This window comes from Nycticebus coucang, chromosome 22 (genome assembly GCF_027406575.1).
Source record: "Nycticebus coucang isolate mNycCou1 chromosome 22, mNycCou1.pri, whole genome shotgun sequence".
Classification (NCBI taxonomy): Eukaryota; Metazoa; Chordata; class Mammalia; order Primates; family Lorisidae; genus Nycticebus; species Nycticebus coucang.
The window spans coordinates 45,159,845-45,181,083 of record NC_069801.1 but is presented as its reverse complement, the minus strand read 5'-3'; the positions used below and the strand labels follow the sequence as shown (position 1 = coordinate 45,181,083).

Sequence of the window (21,239 nt, the reverse complement as noted above, 5' to 3'; positions counted from 1 at the left end):
TCTCCCAACACCATTTATTGAATAGGGAGTCTTTCCCCCAAGGTAAGTTCTTGTTTGGTTTATCAAAGATTAGGTGGTTGTAAGATGTTAGTTTCATTTCTTGGTGTTCAATTCGATTCCAAGTGTCTATGTCTCTGTTTTTGTGCCAGTACCATGCTGTCTTGAGCACTATGGCTTTGTAGTACAGACTAAAATCTGGTATGCTGATGCCCCCAGCTTTATTTTTGTTACTAAGAACTGCCTTAGCTATACGGGGTTTTTTCTGGTTCCATACAAAACGCAGAATCATTTTTTCCAAATCTTGAAAGTACGATGTAGGTACTTTGATAGGAATGGCATTGAATAGGTAGATAGCTTTGGGAAGTATAGACATTTTAACAATGTTGATTCTTCCCATCCATGAGCATGGTATGTTCTTCCATTTGTTAATATCCTCTGCTATTTCCTTTCTGAGGATTTCATAGTTTTCTTTATAGAGGTCCTTCACCTCCTTCGTTAGGTATATTCCTAGGTATTTCATTTTCTTTGAAACTATGGTGAAGGGAGTTGTGTCCTTAATTAGCTTCTCATCTAGACTGTTATTGGTGTATACAAAGACTTGTGGACATTGATTTTATATCCTGAAACATTACTGTATTTTTTGATGACTTCTAGGAGTCTTGTGGTTGAGTCTTTGGGGTTCTCTAAGTATAAGATCATGTCATCAGCAAAGAGGGAGAGTTTGACCTCCTCTGCTCCCATTTGGATTCCCTTTATTTCCTTGTCTTGCCTAATTGTATTGGCTAGAACTTCCAGCACTACGTTGAATAGTAAAGGTGACAGAGGACAACCTTGTCTGGTTCCAGTTCTAAGAGGAAAAGCTTTGAGTTTTACTCCATTCAGTAAAATATTGGCTGTGGGTTTGTCATAGATAGCTTCAATCAGTTTTAGAAATGTGCCACCTATGCCTATACTCTTCAGAGTTCTAATTAGAAAAGGATGCTGGATTTTATCAAATGCTTTTTCTGCATCTATTGAGAGGATCATGTGATCTTTATTTTTGCCTCTGTTAATATGGTGGATAACGTTTATAGACTTGCGTATGTTAAACCAGCCTTGCATCCCTAAATATACATATTTTCAGTGTACAAAGTGATGTTTTGATGTAAATGTATGGTATTAAATGATTAAGTCAAAATAATTTACATATTCGTCACTTCATATACTTTTTTTGGAGTGAGAATATTTAAGCAATTTTCAGGTATGTAATACAATGTTATTAACTATAGTCCCCATGGTGTACAGTAGAGCTCCAGAACTTATTTGTTCTAACTGAAACTTTGTTCCCTTTAATCAACATCTCTCCATTCCCTACCTCCCATCACCCTACTGGCAATTGCCATTCTACTCTCTGCTTCTGTGACTTTTCTAGATTCAGTATATAAATGAGATCATGCATTATTTGTGTTTCTGTGCCTGGTTTATTTCACTTAGCAAATGTCCTCCAAGTTCATGCATATTGTTGTAAATGACTTGATTTCCTTCTTTTTTAAAGACTGAATACTATTCCATTGTTTGTGTGTATTGTCTGTCTATCTAACCCATTATTTCTTTATCCATTCATACATTGATGGATAATTAAGTTGATTCCATATCTTGGTTATTGGGAATAGTACTGCAACGAATATGAGAGTAAAAATGTCTCTTCCAGATATTAATTTCATTTCCTTTGAATATACATGTGTACCCAGAAGTGGGATTGCTAGATGGTATTGTCATTCTGTTTTTAACTATTTGAGGAACATTTGTACCGTTTTCTATAATGGCTATGCTAGTTTACATTCTTACCAACAGTGTACAAGGACTGCCTTTTCTTCCCATTCTAGCCAACACTTAGTATCTTTTGTCTTTTTGATAATAGCCATTCTAACATATGTGAAGTGGTATTGTGGTTTTGATTTGCATTTTCCTCATTATTAGGGATTGGGAGCACCTTTTTGTAAAACTGTTGGCCGTTTGTTTGTCTTCTTTTGATAAATGTCTGTTTAGGTCCTTTGCCCATTTATTAAATCAAGGTTTCATTTTCTTGCTATTTTTTTATTGTTAAATCATAGATGTGTACATTAGTGCAATCAATGTGCTGGTTTCATATACAATCTGAAATATTCTCATCAAACTGTTTAACGTAGCATTCATGGCATTTTCTTAGTTATTGTACAGAGACATTTGTATTCTGCTTTTAGTAAGTTTCTCCTGTACCCATTCTAAGATGCACCGTAGGTGTGGCCCTACCCATTACCCTCTCTCCACCCTAACCTCCCCCATCCCTTCCCCTTCCTTGGCCCTTTCCTCATAGTCTTGTGCTATAGTTGGGTTATAACCTTCATATGAAAGCTATAATTTTAGCTTCATATAGGGCTGAGTACATTGGATATTTTTTCTTCCATTCCTGAGATACTTTGCTAAGAAGAATATGTTCCAGGTCCATCCATATAAACATGAAAGAGGTAAATTGTCCATCTTTTTTAAAACTGCATAATATTCCATGGTATACATGTACCACAATTTGCTAGTCCATTCGTGGGTTGATGGGCACTTGGGCTTCTTCCATGAATTAGCAATTATGAATTGGCTGCAATAAACATTCTGGTACAGATGTCTTTGTTATATTGTGATTTTTGGTCTTCTGGGTATAAACTTAGTAAAGGAATTATAGGATCGAATGGCAGGTGTATTTTTAGGTCTCTAAGTATTCTCCAAACATCCTTCCAAAAGGAACGTATTAGTGTGCATTCCCACCAATAGTGTAAAAGTGTGCCCTTTTCTACACATCCACGCCAACATCTCTGGTTTTGGGATTTTGTTATGTGGGCTACTCTTACTGGGGTTAGGTGATATCTCAAAGTAGTTTTGATTTGCATTATTATGATGATTAAGGATGATGAGCTTTTTTCCATGTGTTTGTAGATTGTGCGTCTGTCTTTAGAGAAGTTTCTCTTCAGGTCCCTTGCCCACCCTGAGATGGGATCACGTGTTCTTTTCTTCCTATCACGTTTAAGTTCTCTGTGGATTCTGGTTATTAGACCTTTATTGGAGGTGTAACCTGCAAATATTTTCTCCCATTCTGAGGGCTGTCTGCTTGCTTTACTCACTATGTTCTTGGCTGTGCAGAAGCTTTTTAGTTTGATCAGGTCCCAGTAGTGTATTTTTGATACTGCTTCAATTGCCTGGGGAGTCCTCCTCATAAAATATTCACCCAGGCCGATTCCTTCAAGAGTTTTCCCTGCACTTTCTTCAAGTATTTTTATAGTTTCGTGTCTTAAGTTTAAATCTTTTCTCCAGTGAGAGTCTATCTTAGTTAATGGTGAAAGGTGTGGGTCCAGTTTCAATCTTCTACAGGTTGCCAGCCAGTTCACCCAGCACCATTTGTTAAATAGGGAATCTTTTCCCCACTGAATGTTTTTAATTGGCTTGTCAAAGATCAAATAACGGTAAGTAGCTTGGTTCATTTCTTGGTTCTCTATTCTGTTCCAGACATCTACTTCTCTGTTTTTGTGCCAGTACCATGCTGTTTTGATCACTATCGATTTATAGTACAGTCTCAGGTCTGGTAGCGTGATTCCTCCTGCTGTGTTTTTATTGCTGAGTAATCTTTTGGCTATTCGAGGTTTTTCATGATTCCATATAAAACAAAATATTATTTTTTTCAAGATCTTTAAAATATGACAATGGAGCCTTAATAGGAATTGCATTACAATTATATATTGCTTTGGGTGGTATAGACATTTTAACAATGTTGATTCTTCCCAGCCATGAGCATGGTATGTTTTTCCATTTGTTAACATCTTTAGCTATTTCTTTTCTCAAAGTTTCATAGTTCTCTTTGTAGAGATCTTTCACGTCCTTTGTTAGGTATACTCCCAAATATTTCATCTTCTTTGGCACTACTGTGAAAGGAATAGAGTCCTTGACTGTGTTGTTCAACTTGGCTATTGTTGGTATATATAAAGGCTATAGATTTATGGGTGTTGATTGTGTAGCCTGAGACATTGCTGTATTCCTTGATCACTTCTAAAAGTTTTGTAGTAGAGTCCCAAGTGTTTTCCTGATATATGATCATATCATCTGCTAAGAGTGCAAGTTTGATCTCTTCTGGATACCATTGATCGCCTCTATGTGGATACCCTTGATTGCCTTTTCTTCCCTAATTGCAATGGCTAAAACTTCCATTACAATGTTAAAGAGCAATGGAGACAATGGGCAACGTTGACTGGTTCCTAATCTAAGTGGAAATGATTTCAATTTTACCCCATTCAATATGATATTGGCTGTGGGTTTGCTGTAGATGGCCTCTGTCAGTTTAAGAAATGTTCGTTCTACACCAATTTTCTCAAGTGTTCTGATCATGAAGGGATGCTGAATAGTATCAAAAGCTTTTTCTGCATCAATTGAAAGAATCATATGGTCCTTATTTTTTAATTTGTGTATGTGCTGAATTACATTTATAGATTTACGTATTTAGACCCAACCTTGAGACCCTGGGATAAATCACACTTGGTCATGGTATATAACTTTTTTGACTTGTTGTTGGATTCTGTTTGTTATGATCTTATTGAGTATTTTAGCATCAATATTCATTAGTGATATTGGTCTATAATTTTCTTTTCTTGTTGGGTCTTTTCCTGGTTTGGGAATCAAGGTGATGTTTGCTTCGTAGAATGTGTTGCGTAATACTCCTCCTTTTTCTATATTTTGGAAGAGGTTTAGTAATATAAGTACTAGTTCTCCTTTAAAGGTTTGGTAAAATTCTGACATAAAGTCCTGGGCTTTTCTTTTTAGGGAGATTTTGTATAGTTGATGCTATTTCAGAACTTGATGTAAGCCTGTTCAACATTTCCACTTCATTCTGGCTTAGTCTTGGTAAGTGGCGTACTTCCAGGTATTGGTCGATTTCTTTCAGATTTTCATATTTCTGAAAGTAGAGTTTCTTGTAGTATTCGTTAAGGATTTTTTGAGTTTCTGAGGGGTCTGTTGTTAGTTCATTGTTGCCATTTCTGATTGATGAAATTAGAGATTTTACTCTTTTTTTTCCTGGTTAGGTTGGCTAAAGGTTTATCTATTTTATTGATCTTTTCAAAAAACCAACTTTTGGATTTATTGATCTGTTGTATAATTCTTTTGTTTTCAATTTCATTTAATTCTGCTCTGATTTTGGTTATTTCTTTTCTTCCGCTGCGTTTGGAGTTGGAATGTTCTTCCTTCTCCAGTTGCTTGAGATTTCCCATTAAGTTATTAACTTCCTCTCTTTCTGTTTTCTTGACGAAGCCTTGCAGTGCTATAAATTTCCTTCTTAGGACTGCCTTTGCAGTATCCCAGAGGTTCTGGTAATTCGTGTCTTGATTGTTGTTTTGTTCCAAAAATTTGGTGATTTCCTTCTTAATCCTGTCTATAATTCATCTATCCTTCAGCATAAGGTTGTTTAGCTTCCATGTTTTTGTATGGGTATGCAGGTTCCTGTTGTTATTGAGTTCAAGTTTTAACCCATGATGGTCTGAGAAAATGCAAGGAATAATTTCTATTTTTTAAAATTTGCTGAGTTTAGATTTGTTGCCTAGTATGTGGTTGATTTTGGAGTATGTTCCGTGGGCTGATGAGAAGAATGTGTATTCAATTTTGTTGGGATGAAATGTTCTGTAGATGTGTGTTAAGTCCAGATGTTGAATGGTTATGTTTAAGTCTAAAATGTCTTTGCTTAGCTTCTTTTTGAAGGATGTATTCAGCAGTGCTAAAGGGGTGTTAAAAATCTCCAACTCCTGTGGAACTGAAGGAAATCAAGTTGCTCATGTGTGTTAGAGTTTCTCTTATTAATTGAGGTGCGTTATGGTTGGGTTCATAAGTATTAATAATTGAAATCTCATTATATAAAGTATAACCTTTAACAAATATGAAGTGTCCATATCCTTCCTTATTTTGGTTGGTATAAAGCCTATTGCATCTGTGAATAGGATTGCAATGCCTGCTTTTTTCTGCTTTCCATTTTCCTGGAGTATTGATGTCCATCCCTTCACCTTGAGTCTGAATTTGTCTTTTAATGTAAGATGCGATTCTTGTATGCAGCAGATACCTGGCTTGAGTTTTTGTATCTAGTCAGCCAACCTGTGCCTCTTTAGAGGACAGTTTAAACCAATTACATTAATTGAGAATATTGATAAGCCTTTAGAGAGTCTGGTGAACATTTTTAATCCTTTTGCGACTGTGGAAGTTGGAATTTGATCAAAATTTTCTGCGTGGCTTTACTTTTGTGGTGGAGAATTACGCTGGTCTTTATGGATGATAGGTCTAAGAATGTCCTGGAGAGCTGGTTTAGTTATGGCAAATTTCTTTAACATGTGATTGTCATTGAAGTATTTAATTTCTCCATCATAAATGAAACTCAGTTTAGCTGGATACAGGATCCTGGGTTGAAAGTTATTTTGTTTTAGGAGATTAAAAGTTGATGACCATCTTCTTCTAGCTTGAAAGGTTTCAGCAGAGAGATCTGTAGTTATTCTAATATTCTTCACTTTGTAGGTGTTGATTTTCTTTTGTCTGGCTGCTTTGAGAATTTTCTCCTTCATATTAACTTTAGTGAAATTGATTATGATGTGTCCGGGGGATGTCTTATTCAGGTTGAGTCGTGCTGGAGTTCTGAAACTTTCTGCTATCTGAATTTCAGAATCTCTTGGCATGTCTGGAAAGTTCCCATTCATAATCTCATGAAGAAGAGACTCTGTGCCTTGTGAAGCCACTTCATCACTTTTGGGGATCCCTATAAGACGAATATTGTTTTACTTAGAATTATCCCAGAGCTGTCTGAGAGAGTGATCTGTTTTTGACCTCCTTTTCTCTTCCTCTTTGAGAGTTTGGTAGCGTTTGAAAGCTTTGTCTTCAATGTCAGAAATCTTTTCTTCTGCTTGTTCCATTCTGTTACTGAGGGATTCTACTGTGTTTCTCAGATCTTTGAGGGCTGCATCTTCTTATCTCAATGTATCAAAATCTTTTGTCATTTGGTCTTTGAATTCGGTGAATTCTTGAGATATCTTTTGGGTTACTGCTTGGAATTCTTATTCGATCTTATTTGCTATCCAGATTCTGAATTCGATTTCTGACATCTCAGCTATTTGTTTGTGCATGGGATCTTTTGCTGTGTCTTCCCCATTGATCCTTGGGGGAGTTTATTACTGTGATTATTCATATTGCCAGAGTTTTTCTGTTGGTTTCACTTCATGATTGTTTTTCACCGTTGCCTCTGGCCGTCCTTAGAGTTGAGGAGGTGTCTCTCCAAGATTAGACCCCAGCAGGAACACCGTATTGTTGCTGGATCTTTGTGATCAAATCACTAAACAAGTGACCCTGTTTAGTTCCTCTGGGGCTGCCCTAGCCAGGGAGTTCTGGTTGTGGAAGCAGCTCTGGAGTGTGACACATCTGGATCCAGTAACAGGGAGGGAGGTGTTGTGCATGGTTCTGGGATTGCCTGGTGCCCAGTGACTTTGACACAGAGAGCTCAAGGCTTCAGCAGTCTCTGGCTAGGAGAAGGGCTCTGCGCAGAGGTAGGGAGGGCCTGGAGGGCGTGCGGCTACCAGAGTCCCTGCCCAGACAAGGGGGCCTGTGTGGAGGCAGGGAGGGTACAGGAGGAAGGATGGAGGGTTGTGCGGCTCCTGCAGTTCCTTGTCAGGGCATGCGGAGGCCCGGCGGGTGCGGGTTGCGGGTCGGGGTCATGACGCAGCTCTTATGGTGGTCCGGGCGGTGTCAAGCTTAGGATTTTGAGGTTGCTATGAGCTGTGACGCCAGGGCACTCTACCCAGGGCAACAGCCTGAGGGTCCAGTGTGCCAAAACCGGTCTTACTCTGCCCCTGAGGGTTAAGGCTGTAAGGCAGCTCAGTCCCCGCCTTTAGGCTGCTCAGTCACTAGGTTACCAGCTCCCGCCTGATCCTTGCTCTTTTACCCTGAGGGCGGAGCTTGCTGGGCAGTTCTCTCACAATGGCTCCCTGAAGCCCTCAGCTGAACACTATTAGGTCCATCTGGCTGAGTGGCTCAGTCTGGTTCCCTAGACAACGCCCAAAGTTCTCTGCACTCTTGGTCAAGCTCTCCCCAAGGCAGTTGAAATGAGTGCCAAGTCCAAAAGCACCAAAACAGTTCACAGGTAAGGCCTTTTTGGTTTGCAGTCTCACTGCTGCTTGTACTTATGGCTACCGGCGGGATTAGGTTGATCAAACACATGCAACTACTTGCCAGTTTTCCACTGTTTTTGCCCTCCTCTTGGGGTCCAGAAGTCCCTTGCTGACTCTCTGTATCTTCAAAGGGATGATTATAGGCAGATCTCAGCAGCCAGAGATGCCTGGAGTCTTATCTCGACAGACTCACCTTGCCCAGTTGCAGGGAAGCTGTTCCTCGGCCCTGATGAGTGTTTTTAATCCATTCTACCTGACTATTTTTTGTTTGGCATGTTTAGTGAATTCATCTTTAATGTAATTGCAGACAAGGTAGGATTTATCTGACATTTTGCTATATGTTTTCTGTATGCCTTATGTCTTTTTTGTTTTTCTGTTCCTCCACATGGCCTTCTTCTATGTTAACTATTTTTTACTTTTTTTTTTTTTGAGACAGAGTCTTACTTTGTTGACCTTGTAGGGGGGCCATGGTGTCACAGCTCAGAGCACCCTTAAACCCTTGACCTTAAGCAATTCTCTTGCCTTAGCCTCCCAAGTAGCATGAATTATAGGCACCCACCACAATGCCCAGCAATTTTTATAGATGAGGTATTGCTCTGGATCAGGCTGGTCTTGAACTCATGAGCTCAGTTAATCCACTCATCTTGACTCCCGGACTGTTAGGATTGCAGGCATGAGCCACCATGCCTGGCTTTGTGTTAACTATTTTTTTTTTTTTTTTGTAGAGACAGAGTCTCACTTTATGGCCCTCGGTAGAGTGCCGTGGCCTCACACAGCTTACAGCAATCTCCAACTCCTGGGCTTAGATGATTCTCTTGCCTCAGCCTCCCGAGCAGCTGGGACTACAGGCACCCGCCACAACGCCTGGCTATTTTTTTGGTTGCAGTTTGGCTGGGGCCGGGTTTGAACCCACCACCCTTGGCATATGGGGCTGGAGCCTTACCGATTGAACCACAGGCGCTGCCCTGTGTTAACTATTTTTTAGTGTACCATTTTAATTTCCTTATTTTACTAGTTTTTGAGGTGTTTTTTTTTTTGTGCTTACCTGGGGTTCATAGTTAATATCTTTATTTACAATAATCAGTAATAGTATGGATTAATACTAATTTCATTTCAATAGTACACAAAATCTTTGCTTCTATTTAGTACTTATTTCTCTCCCCTTCTTTATAATATTATCGTACAAATTACATTAAAAATTCTTTTTCTTCTTGCCAAAGCTCAGAGAGAAGTCTGTAACAAATTACATTTGTTATATTTGTATAAGTCTATCAGCACAGTTTTATAATTGTTGTTTTACACAAATAAGGTAGGAGAAATAAGGGGAAAACATTTTTTCTTTATCAAATCATAATTGTGTACATTAGTGCATTTATGGGGTAAAGTGTGCTGATTTGATATTGTTGTTTTTTATTTTTTCATGTGAATATGAGTTACTATCTAGTATCCTTTCATTTTAACCTGAAGGATTCTCGTTAGTATTCTATCAGGGTAGTTCTGGTAGTGCTGAGTTATCTCAGTTTTTGTTTACCTCTGGGCTTCCTCAAGGATAGTTTCGGATTTTTTTTTTTTTTTTCTGTGTGTGTGGTGGGTCATACTTCTTATTTCTTGGCATGTTATAATTTTTGTTGAAAACTGGACATTTTAAAGACTATTATATGGAACTCTTTAAATTTACCCCTCTCCCTTCTCCCAGATTTGTCTGTTATTGTTGCTTTTTGTTTGTTTAGTTCTTTTCCTCAGCTAATTTTGTGAAGTCTGTATTCTTTGTCATGTGTGGCCACTGGAATCTTTGCTCAGTTAACCTTGTGGTCTGCTAAGGATTGGACTTATATTTCCTTAAATGCTTTCACCCAGTAAGTCTCTCAGCATTTGTGCACACTGGACATGCTTTTTTTGTCCTGATGAGTAGTTTATAGCATAGTCTTCAGTTCCAGCTTTCCTAAAGCTTTAAGGTCAGCCAAAGGTGAGAGATTATGGCTTTCTTGGGTAATTTCTGAGCATACACTCAGCCTTGTACATGTGCATGTTTTTCTAAATTACCAAGAACATGCCATAGCTTGTCAAAATAGTTTACATCTTCCACTTTGCTAGTTATTTTCTGCCCCATCTGATTTTACTTAATTTCCCTTTTCTTGCTTTCTTTTTGGAAAGCTGCTTGGTATTCTTTTAAATGATGGCAGAATTTATAGAATTTTAGATGAGAAGAAAAAGCCACGCCTTTTTGGATGTGTTTCAATTTGGATACTTGACTGGACTCGACAATTTCCAGTGAGGATAATTAGAGTAGTGCTGCCCTCCCCCCCAAACAAATTTTAAGCTTCAAATTTGAACCAGGGGTACAATTTAAAATTTCTTAGTAGCTACATTGTTTTTGAAGTTTAAAAAGTAGGTAAAATTAATAGCAGATAATTTAATAACATTTTATTTAAATCAATATATTCAAAATATTTTTAAGATATAATTAATATAAAAGTTATTGATGCAAATCTTAGATATTTTTGTAACAAGTCTTCAAACTCCAGTGTGTATCTTACATCTCGTATCAAGTTGGACTAGCTACATCCATAGGCATAAGTGGCTAGCAGCTACTTGTATTGGACAGCACAAATTTAGAAGGACTCTAAGACAGTTCTAGTTTAATGAGGCAGAGTAGAAAATGGAGCTGATGGGCAGAATGAGATTTGCCGAGTACATTTAGTGACCAATTAGGAATATATTAGAGCAAAAGTGGAAAATAGGGTAAGAGTCAAAAGAGCTGGTACAGAAAATAATTTTAACTGCTGTGCACAAAAGAGGACATTCAGTTTTATAGGCTGTTAAAATGGCAGACAATATGGTTTTTAATGTAACAATAATGATAGCTGGTATTGACAAGTTGTCTGTCAAGCATTGCTTGCTCTAAGCACTTTACTTTGAATATATTGACTCATTTAATCTTATTTTCTGACCTTGAGTTAGTAGATCACCTAAACATTCCTGTTGCTCTGTTGGTTTCATATATAAACATTTTGAATTTGGTCTAGATCATCTATAAGCTTCTTAATACTGAAAGTACATTTCTTTGTATTTTTTTTTTTTTATTGTTGGGGATTCATTGAGGGTACAATAAGCCAGGTTACACTGATTGCAATTGTTAGGTAAAGTCCCTCTTGCAATCATAAGTACATTTCTTTGGATACCATGATGAGGAAAATAAAATTTCTGTCCTCAGAGAATTTATGAACAAATGAAAGAAGTGAGTCAGATGTACCCACTTAATTAAAATGCATTTAGAGAAGAACTTGGACCTAAAGGGAACTAAGTACTATGAGAATTTAAAACATGTTACTTACCTAGAGTAAGTTCATAATAAATGATTGAATTAGCTTGAATTGAATAATGTTAGCTGATGAATCAAGAGAAGTTTTGTGTAGCATATGGCAGTTGATATATGTCTTGGCAGATGGTGGGAGTAAATGAGGAAGAGATGAATGGACAATGCAAATGTACTTTGGATGTATCGTTAGAGGATGTGGGGTAATATTAATATGTTGGATTTAAATCTTAGAGAACCTTTAATATCCTGTTAAGGGTGTAGTTGATCACTGGCAATGAAATATGACAGACTGGAGAGATTATGCTGTGTATTATTTAGAATCCCTATATTTTATGCCTATACTTTCTGTCAGTTATAATAAGAATAGTTAAGTACAATTAAATACTTTAAAAATACTTCATTGGGCTAGGGACTTTCAGTTCATTAGCATTGAAACTTTGTCATATTGCTTTTGATGAGGATATCTATGGACTGCTATATAGGGTGATAAGAGGTTAGATTTGTGCTTTTTATTCGTATTTTTTCATTCTCTAGAATAATGTTTTATTTTTGCTGAGTGTTAATCCTTTGTGGTTAAATGATGCTGAATAACTTTATGTAAGCATTCAGCATAAAGTAGAAGCCTAAGGCTGACTGTTTAAAACTATTAGTGTCTGTCCCAAGAGCCAGCACAGAGAGCTTCAAATGTGGCACAAGTAACCAAATGGAAAATTGTGGATTTCTCAGAGGGATGGAAGTTATGAAAGCATTTCATTTAACTCTGTAAACACTACAATCTCTCTCTATTTGTGAGTATTTTTATGAGGTTAGCAGACTTGTGTTTTTATGTAATATTTGAGAAATCATCTTAGTAGTAGGATAGCTTAGGGAATTCATAAAGAAATTGCATTCATTTGCAGTATCCAATTTCTTTCAGGTAACTTGTCCAGGAGTGGTGCTGAAAGACAAGGAGGACATCTATCTTAGCATCTGTGTGTTTGGCCAGTACAAAAAGACACAATGTGTCCCAGCCACTTTTCCACTGGTCTTCAATGCCAGAATGGTGTTTGAAAAGGTGAGATCAAATATCAGATCAAGTGTTAACAAATAAAAAAATGGAAGTGGTTTTAATTTTTGAATAAAAGCCTGTAACACAAATTATTATTGCTGACTATGTTCTTTGATTTAGTCTAAAAGGCAAGTTATAACAGAACTTCAAGCTTGGAAATAAATATGAATTGAATATGCATTGAATCAGTTGCCTTTTTCCCCCTTGATATATTAGCTTGCTTCTAAAATTGTCTTGGTGAAATTTATGTGCAACATAGCATCTTGAATTCTAAGTAATCATTTTCATAAAAAAAGAGAGAAGTCATTAGTATGTAAGAATATGTCATATTTTACTTATAGCTGACTTGTGGTGGTTCTTTCTGTAAGTTTCTTTTCTTTTTTCTCCCTAAAACTGCTGCTTTTGGTTAACCAAATGTAATACCAATTGCATTTCTTACTTTTTTTCACTTCTCTTCTTTCTTTCTTATTGCCCATTTTCCACTTTCTTTGTTAAACCTTCCTCCCTCCTCCTCTCCTTCCCCCTCTTCCTCTCTTCCTTCCTTTCCTCCTTCTCTTTCCCTTTCTTCCTTTTCTCCTTTCCTCTCTGCCTGCCTTTCTTCCTTCTTCCTTTTCTCCTCAAATAATTACCTGGAACCTGCAGGGCATTGAGGGCACATGGTAAAACAAGGTGAAATCCTTCCCTCTTGGAACTTTCATTGTAATGTGAGAAGCAGACAGTAACCAAGTAAACATGTGAATAATAGTAGGGATAAGTACATGAGGAGAACGAAATGGGTGAGGGTAAAGGGATTAAGGGGATTCGAGGTAGTCAAGAAGGCAATAACAGTCAAGCCTGAATTATAGACTGTTTCAGTAGTTTGAAGGTCTAGGGAGAGAGCAGTCGTAAGCAGAGGAATAATAAATATGAAGGCTTCTTGGAAATAAACTTGATGGATTGGAGGACTACCAAGAGGGTGGGTGCATTCCTGGTAAGCAATATGGGAAAGAGTGCTAGCAGGTGGAATTGGAGAGGGAGGCAGTGTGAGCTATAAAGTTTATTTGTAAAATCTTTTGTAGTGATCATGAGAAGCAGAGAGGAAGTGACAGTTCTCAATGATGTTGAAAGTTTCTGTGGTTGAAAAGGAATATATTTTGAGAATGAGAGGGAAAAAACAGCCCTATATTATCTTCCTTTCACTTGCTCTTTCCCATCTTGTTTCCGCCTGGATTCTTCTACTATAGGTGTTCCCTGATGCAGTAGACCCTGGAGATGTGGTTGCACAGCTTGAATGTAAGTTTTTAACTTTTTAGTTCCTGCATATAAGACAATTTAGAATTTATTATCCTTATATTCTTTAATCCTAGGTTAAGTAAAAGTTTAAAGGAGTCTAATAGAATTTTAAAAATTTTGAGCTGAGACTTTTTTTATACTTTTTTAGAATTTCACAATATACCTGGAAGTAATAAAAATGTATATACAATAGAGGCTGAGAATTATTCCTTTTTTCTGTGTTTGGTCTATGGAAAACAAAGAGACTTATTTAAACTATTTATTTATTTATTTGCAGTTTTTTTGGCTGGGGCTGGGTTTGAACCCACCACCTCCAGTATATGGGGCTGGCACCCTACTTCTTGAGCCACAGGTGCCACCCTTTAAATTTTTTATTGATTGAGAAGATAAGGTATGTTCATGACAGTGATTCTTGTTAGGTGGGACTGTGCCCTGTAAACAAAAATGTGTCTTTAACCTCAGTGCATTTTAAATCAAGAGAGTAAATAATAGAAGATCAAAGTAATGGTAGTTTAAAATATAATATATGCTTTTGCATTTTGTATTACATTCATTATGTTAATAAATTATTTGAAAGAGACCTTTTTCAGGGCTATGGATAGCAATAAATTGTTCAGATTACAAGAAGATACAATAATTTGTGAGGGCAGCAGTGCAAAAGTGTGCATTCGGGTGTAAGTGAGATTCAAGTTCTGGATGTGAAATGAAAAGCTCTGTTATTTATCTGTGTAATTAGGAAGGGATCTGGGATCACCAGATTGATCTAACATGTAGCTGTTGCTCAAAAAGGCAAAAATATTGCGCATCACCATTGTTAACTGTCCCCTCCACTCTTCCCCTCTACCCCCCCCCCACTGGGATTTTAGTAACGTAACAGCTTGTGGCCTAGCACCATGATGGAATCTGGGTGTAAGGAGAAAGTCTGGCCCCTTGTTTCTTTTCATGGAGGTTTATTGACTCTCCTCCAGAGAACCCTTCATAGCCAGTGTGAATATCTTTTTTATTTATTTATTTTTTTTGAGACAGAGTCTCACTATGTTCACCCTGGGTAGAGTGTGGTGGCATCATAGCTCACAGCAACCTTAAACTGTTGGGCTTAAGCGATTCTCTTGCCTCAGCCTCCCAAGTAGCTGGGACTATAGGTGCCCACTACAACGCCCGGCTATTTTTTGGTTTTAGTTCTCATTGTTGTTTGGCAGGCCCAGGCTGGGTTCAAACTTGCCAGCTCGGGTGTATGTGGCTGGCACCCTAGCCGCTGAGCTACAGGCGCTGAGCCAGTGTGAATATCTTATTGATTTTTTTTTTTTTTTTTTGCAGTTTTTGGCCAGGACTGGGTTTGAACCCGCCACCTCTGGCATATGGGGCCGGCACCTTACTGCTTTGAGCCACAGCTGCTGCCCAATATTGATTTTTTTTTTTGCAGTTGTTCTTGCACTTGCATTATATTTTCCACTGTGATAGATTAGGTGGCAGTTTGGTGCCAGTGGGTATATGAATTTGAATATTTCCTGAACATCTTGTTCAGTATCTGGGAAATTAAGTATCTTAGAAAAAAAAAATGAAGATAATCATTTTGAAATTTTTCTGTTAAAAAATAATGCTCTTTTTCTTATTTGATTTGAAATTTGGGGGCTATAAGAAGAGTACTTAGTGGTTATTATTTGGACCACTGATTGATTGGCTTTCCTGATTGATTTTTTCTCATTGGTCTCTTCCCAATCACTGATATTCCACTTTTTGGTATCCTTTTTAAATTCACCCCTTTTTGCCCTATTTTAAATATTGGTCTCTTCTCTGATCTCTTTTACACTCTGTCTTTATATGACACTCTTCAAAGGCTGCCCTCTGGTGTCTTCCACATCAGACCTCTCCTGTGAGCTTTGGGCTCTCTTTTCTTTTACTCCTGCCTCACTCCCTGTTCACTAACCTTTTATAATATGAAAAAAATAGATAATGCTAAAAGTAGAAAGAGTGAAATAATGAAGTCCCATGCACCTATCACCCAGTATTACTAATTTTCAACATTTTGCCAATCTTATTATTACATGTTCACTTAAAAAAATTGCTGCAATATTTAAAGGCAAATTCCATGGTTGTCATTTCACCACAAATACTTTGGTATGACTCTACCAGATAAAGCTTTTAAAAATATATAACCACCATGTTGGTATCATTCCTAACAAAATTAGCAATTCCTTAATGAAATAGTCATTATTCATATTTTCCCAGTTTTCCGAAAAATGTTTTGTTTTTTTTTTTTGCAGTTGGTTTGTTAAAATAAGGATCCAGTCAAGATGTGGGTTTACACATTATATATGGTTATTTATCTCTTATGTTTCTTTTTTTCTATGGTAGTACTATTTATTTATTTACTTATTTGGAGGATGTTTTTAATACGTGAAATTGTTAGGTAAACTAGGTCCTTTAGAATGTTCTACATTTCAGTTTGGCTGATTGCTGCCTTAAAATATTGTTGAGCTTGTTTATTACTTACATGCTATACTGATAATTGGATTTAGAGGTTTGATCAGATTCAGGCTTATTTTATTTTAATTTTATTTTATTTTAGAAAGAATCCTTCATTTTATTAAGTTGTGTAAAATGTCTGATTGTCTTAAGTTTAGTGATGCTAAGACCGATCATTTGGCTCCAGGAAGTGTCCTCCTGCATCCATTATAAAGTTGCTCATCAACCATTCACCTCATGTCTTTACCATACAATGAGAGCCATCTTTTCATTAGGGGTTACAAGTTTGTTATTTTTCCAACATTGTCATTCTTTCATATTTATTAGCTGGAATTTTTCTATAAAAAATTTCTCATCAGCAATTTTATTATCCTCAAATACAGTTCATATAGGAAAGGCAGGGAAAGTACTCCATTCCCTTCTTTGCTTTAACAGTTTTAGTGAGGTATAATTTACATATAATAAAATTCACCCATTATAACTATGACTAAATGATTTCTAGAAAATTTATATAGTTGCAAACCATTATCCTATTTAGACAATTATATTTCTATCACTTTAAAAGTTCTCTGTTGTTTATTTCTAGTCAATCTCTATGCCCATCCCTAGGCCCCAGTAACTGTTAATCTTTTTGCTGTCTCTACAGATTTGTCTTTTCTAGGAATTTCATATAAAAAATTTTTATACTCAGCCAGGCGCAGTGGCTCAAGCCTATACTCTTAGCACTCTGGGAGGCCAAAGTGGATTGCTTGAGTTCACGGGTTTGAGATCAGCCTGAGCAAAGGCAAAACCCTATCTCTATTAAAAATAGAAAAATTGAGGCAAGAGGATCGCTCGAGCCCAAGAATTGGAGATTGCTATGGACGCCACGGCACTCTACCCAGGGCAACAGCCTGAGACTCTGTATCAAAAAAAAAAAAAAAATTGTTTTTTTTTTTTTTGGTCTAGCATGGTGGCTCACGCCTGTATTCCTAGCACTCTAGGAGGCCCAGGTTGGAGGATTGCCTGAGCTTAGGGGTTTGAGACCAGCCTGAGCCAGAGCAAGACACTGTCTCTAAAATAGCTAGATGTTGTGACGGGCATCTTTAGTCCCAGCTACTTGGGAGGCTGAGGCAAGAGGATCACTTGAGCCCGAGTTTGAGGGTGCTGTGAGCTATAACACTATGGCACTCTACCGGCTGACAAAGTAAGACTCTGTCTCAAAAAAAAAGAAAAAAGAAAGAAAGAAAATCATAAATAGGAGGAAGTTGTGGAGGGGTTGGTCTTGCTGTGTTACAAGTGGTAGAGGCAGAAGAAAATCTCGTGTATAAACAGACCTATGCATTTTAAACCCATGTTGTTCAGGAGTCAACAGTATTTTGATGTTCATTAAGTTATTATATTATATGTATATGTCAATTTTTGTCCTTTAGATCAAGTTGTTTGATAATGTTGAAATCTTTTGTATTTTGATTTTTTCTTTTGGTGGGGAGGTTGGTTATTTTATTAGTTACTAAGAGAAAAGCATTTAAATGTCTGACTATAATTACTGAATTCTTTGTCCTTTGATTTGTATCAAGTTGTGCTTCATATAATATGCTGGTCATCAGTTTACTGCCCCTTAGTAACAAACTCAGTCTTGCCTATTCTGTGGAAATTGATTTGGATTTTTTAAACATTTTCTTTCCACCTGGCACTAAAACTTTCTACATTAGAAGACACTGTAGAAATACTACAAGGCAAAGGATTTTGCTTCCATGTATTGGTGTGTTCACTTGATTTTTTCCAGCACCAGGTTTCTGAAACCGTTGTAGCTTCTGTAGTGCCCTGGGTGTTAGAGCACACAGTAATCAACAGCAGTTCCCCCTGCTGTCCACTCTTTGGATGTTTTACAGTAAAGTGCTTCTGCTAAAATAACTCCCTGTGAATAGCCTCTCTGGCACCCCGGAGAGAGAATTTCTGGCAAGTTTCAAAGGGCAGATTTACAATTAAGTTCCAGTGCAGTGGTACTAGAGTGAATTTTTTTTCAGTGAGCCAAGGCTGTACCCTCTCCAACAAGGTCTGGTTCTCAGCACTGGGGAAGAGAGCTCGGGAAGAGCTTTTCTTTGGGTGTTCTGTCTGAGCCTTAGATTCTACCTGCTATTTCTGTATTGTTTTAAGTTCTCTTTATATCTTCCTACATAACTCTTTAGTACTTGAATATCCTGTTACAGTTTCCAGTTCTTTATGTTAAACTTTTTCTGTATGATTTCTTTCTCCTAAATGGACCTACACTGATATATTTATTTTGAAGCTTTGTTTTAATAGCTTATACATTTATAATTTATTAAGTTTTCCTGAATCCTAACCTCTCATTTATAGTGGTTTTAGTGGTTTCAGGCCTTACATCTTTCCACCATATTTTAAAGAATAGGTAAGATATCTTTGTACCATACACCTCCTCAAGCCTTGAGATTTATTCTGTGTAGAGTAGGAAGGGGCATATAGCACGCAATTGGCTTAGCCTCTTAGCCTACACATGTTTTTCCCTTGGTTCAGGTAGTGCATGTGTCAGCTTTCTAAGAACTACATAGTTCTAAGAACGGCATAGCTCTTCAATGAAAAGGGAAAGGGGGGGTAATAGATGCTGTAGAGGCAGCCCATGAATGGCCCTACAGTGAGCCTCTGCAGTGCTGAGCCTTTAAACTTAGCATAAGGTAATGGCATAAGTGATAGAAACAGCTCACTTAAATAGAATATAAAGTCAAACCCAAAGAAGTAAGTCAGTTTGGCTTTATGTCAATGGAACCAAAGAGAAGCATTTCAAGTAAGGGAAGTTACCAAAACAATGTGGAATCTTAGAATTTCCACCTACCCATTCGACTACTGAAATTGTCATATATATAATTTCCTACTGTCTAAAATACAAAATTAATGTGTACTTGTGTGTCTGTTTACAATCCAAAGTTCGTTAATTAAGAATATGTTATTTAAACAAATTGAACATGATCCAGATGATCAAGAGAATCCTGGGACTCCCGTAACTGGTTGTCTGATAAATGATCAAGTCCTTGAGTAACTTTAGGTCAAATGATTATAACAGTCCTTAGACATAGGAATCACCTAAAATGTCCCTTGTTTATTATTATTGGTGGTGTTGTGTTACTGTTATTAGTACCATTATTTTAGAACTTTCCAGGTGGATCTCATATCTTATGTGCACCTCCAAGGAATCTCCAGAGACCCAGAATCACCTCAGGCTCTAGGAAAATATATATTTATGATATATAAAGTAATATTAAATGCCAGTGACATTAAAAGCCATAATAGACTTTTAATATCACATGAATGTGTGATAATTAATATCACATGAATATATGTCTATTATTACGTACACGTGTGTCAGTGTACATAATAATAGACTTTTAATATCACTGACGTGTACAATCATAGAGAAGTTCTCTTTTTAGGGAAATGGTTTTAATCTTGGAATCTACCAAAATAATAGTTATGCCTAAGATATACCCTGGGAGCCATTTTTAGGCAGGAAAAGGAATAAATGTACTTTGTAGACTTCTGTACAGAAACTGTGGGTTTGCATCCTTCCTCAAAGAAGGTTTACAGATTCTTACCTACACACACACAGATTCTTTCATTGTACTACCGCAGATGCACGGCCTGAGCAGCTCTTCCTCCAGACATACGTGTAGTTTTCTCCCTCACTTACTTACAGTCACTCCTCATAGTCATCATTATAATCCAAGAGGCCTTACTTACCAAAAACAGCATCCCTCTTTGTTCTATATCTCGATCTCTGCCCCATTATCTTTAAAGTTGTATCTTCTACATCAGGATATTTTGAGAGTAAAAGGATATGCTATTAATAATTCTGCCAAAACAAAAGGTATAAAAAAGGGTATTTCTTAGGGGAAAAAATTATGAAAGGTCCTATTTTTACTTTTAGCATTGATATATTACTCATTTTTCTTTTTCTTTTCTTTTTTTTTTTTTTTTTGAGACAGAGTCTCTCTATGTCGCCCTTGGTAGAGGGCCGTGGCATCACAGCTCACAGCAACCTCAAACTCTTGGGCTTAAAGTGATTCTCTTGCCTCAGCCTCCCAAGTAGCTGGGACTACAGATGCCTGCTGTAACACCGGCTATTTTTTTTGTTGTAGTTAGTTGTTATTGTTGTTTAGCAGGCTCAGGCCGGGTTCTAACCGCCAGCCCCAGTGTATGCGGCTGGTGCCCTAACTGCTGAGGTACAGGCACTGAGCTAATTACTCACTTTTTATTTTCTGTCTCACTAGAATTACCATTTTATAAGGGAATAGGCTTTTCCTGTTTTGTTCACTGCTGCATCTCTAGTGCATTTGATATCTAAGGAGTTAAATAAAAGATACCATAAATGCATGATATAACTGTCCTTCATTGTATGACTGTTAGAACTAACCTATTGAGAGATACCTGTTTGGAGTGTTATAATCCTTTCATTAGGAAATACATTTATTTTATTTTATTTTTTTATTAAATCATAGCTGTGTACATTAGTGCAGTCAAGGGGTACAATGTACTGGTTTGATATACAATCTGAAATATTTTCATCAAACTGTTTAACATAGCCTTCATGGCATTTTCTTAGTTATTGTATGAAGACATTTGAATTCTGCATTTAGTAAGTTTTGCCTGTACCCATTCTAAGATGCACTGTAGGTGTGGCCCCACCAATTACCTTCCCTCCACCCCAACTTCCCCCCCCACCCTCCCTTGTCCCTTTCCCCATATTCTTATGCTATAGTTGGGTTATAACCTTCATATGAAAGCTATAAATTAGCTTCATAGTAGGGCCGAGTACATTGGATACTTTTACTTCCATTCTTGAGATAATTTGCTAAGAAGAATATGTTCCAGCTCCATCCATGTAAACACAAAAGAGGTAAAGTCTCCATCTTTCTTTAAGGCTGCATAATATTCCATGGTATACATGTAC

At 37.2% G+C, this 21,239-nt stretch overlaps 1 protein-coding gene across 3 annotated transcripts in view; it reads left to right on the top strand.

Annotated features, from left to right (window-relative positions):
• Positions 1-21,239, top strand: part of SPATA6 (spermatogenesis associated 6) — a 143,786-nt gene that overhangs the window by 19,114 nt on the left and 103,433 nt on the right. For 2 of the 3 annotated variants that reach the window (XM_053576009.1, XM_053576010.1), the window contains exons 2-3: positions 12,425-12,562; positions 13,780-13,828. In XM_053576009.1, the coding sequence (XP_053431984.1) occupies positions 12,425-12,562; positions 13,780-13,828 (187 nt within the window). Of the gene's footprint in view, positions 1-12,424; positions 12,563-13,779; positions 13,829-21,239 lie in introns of those variants that run through there. The other variant, XM_053576011.1, reaches the window with a different exon arrangement.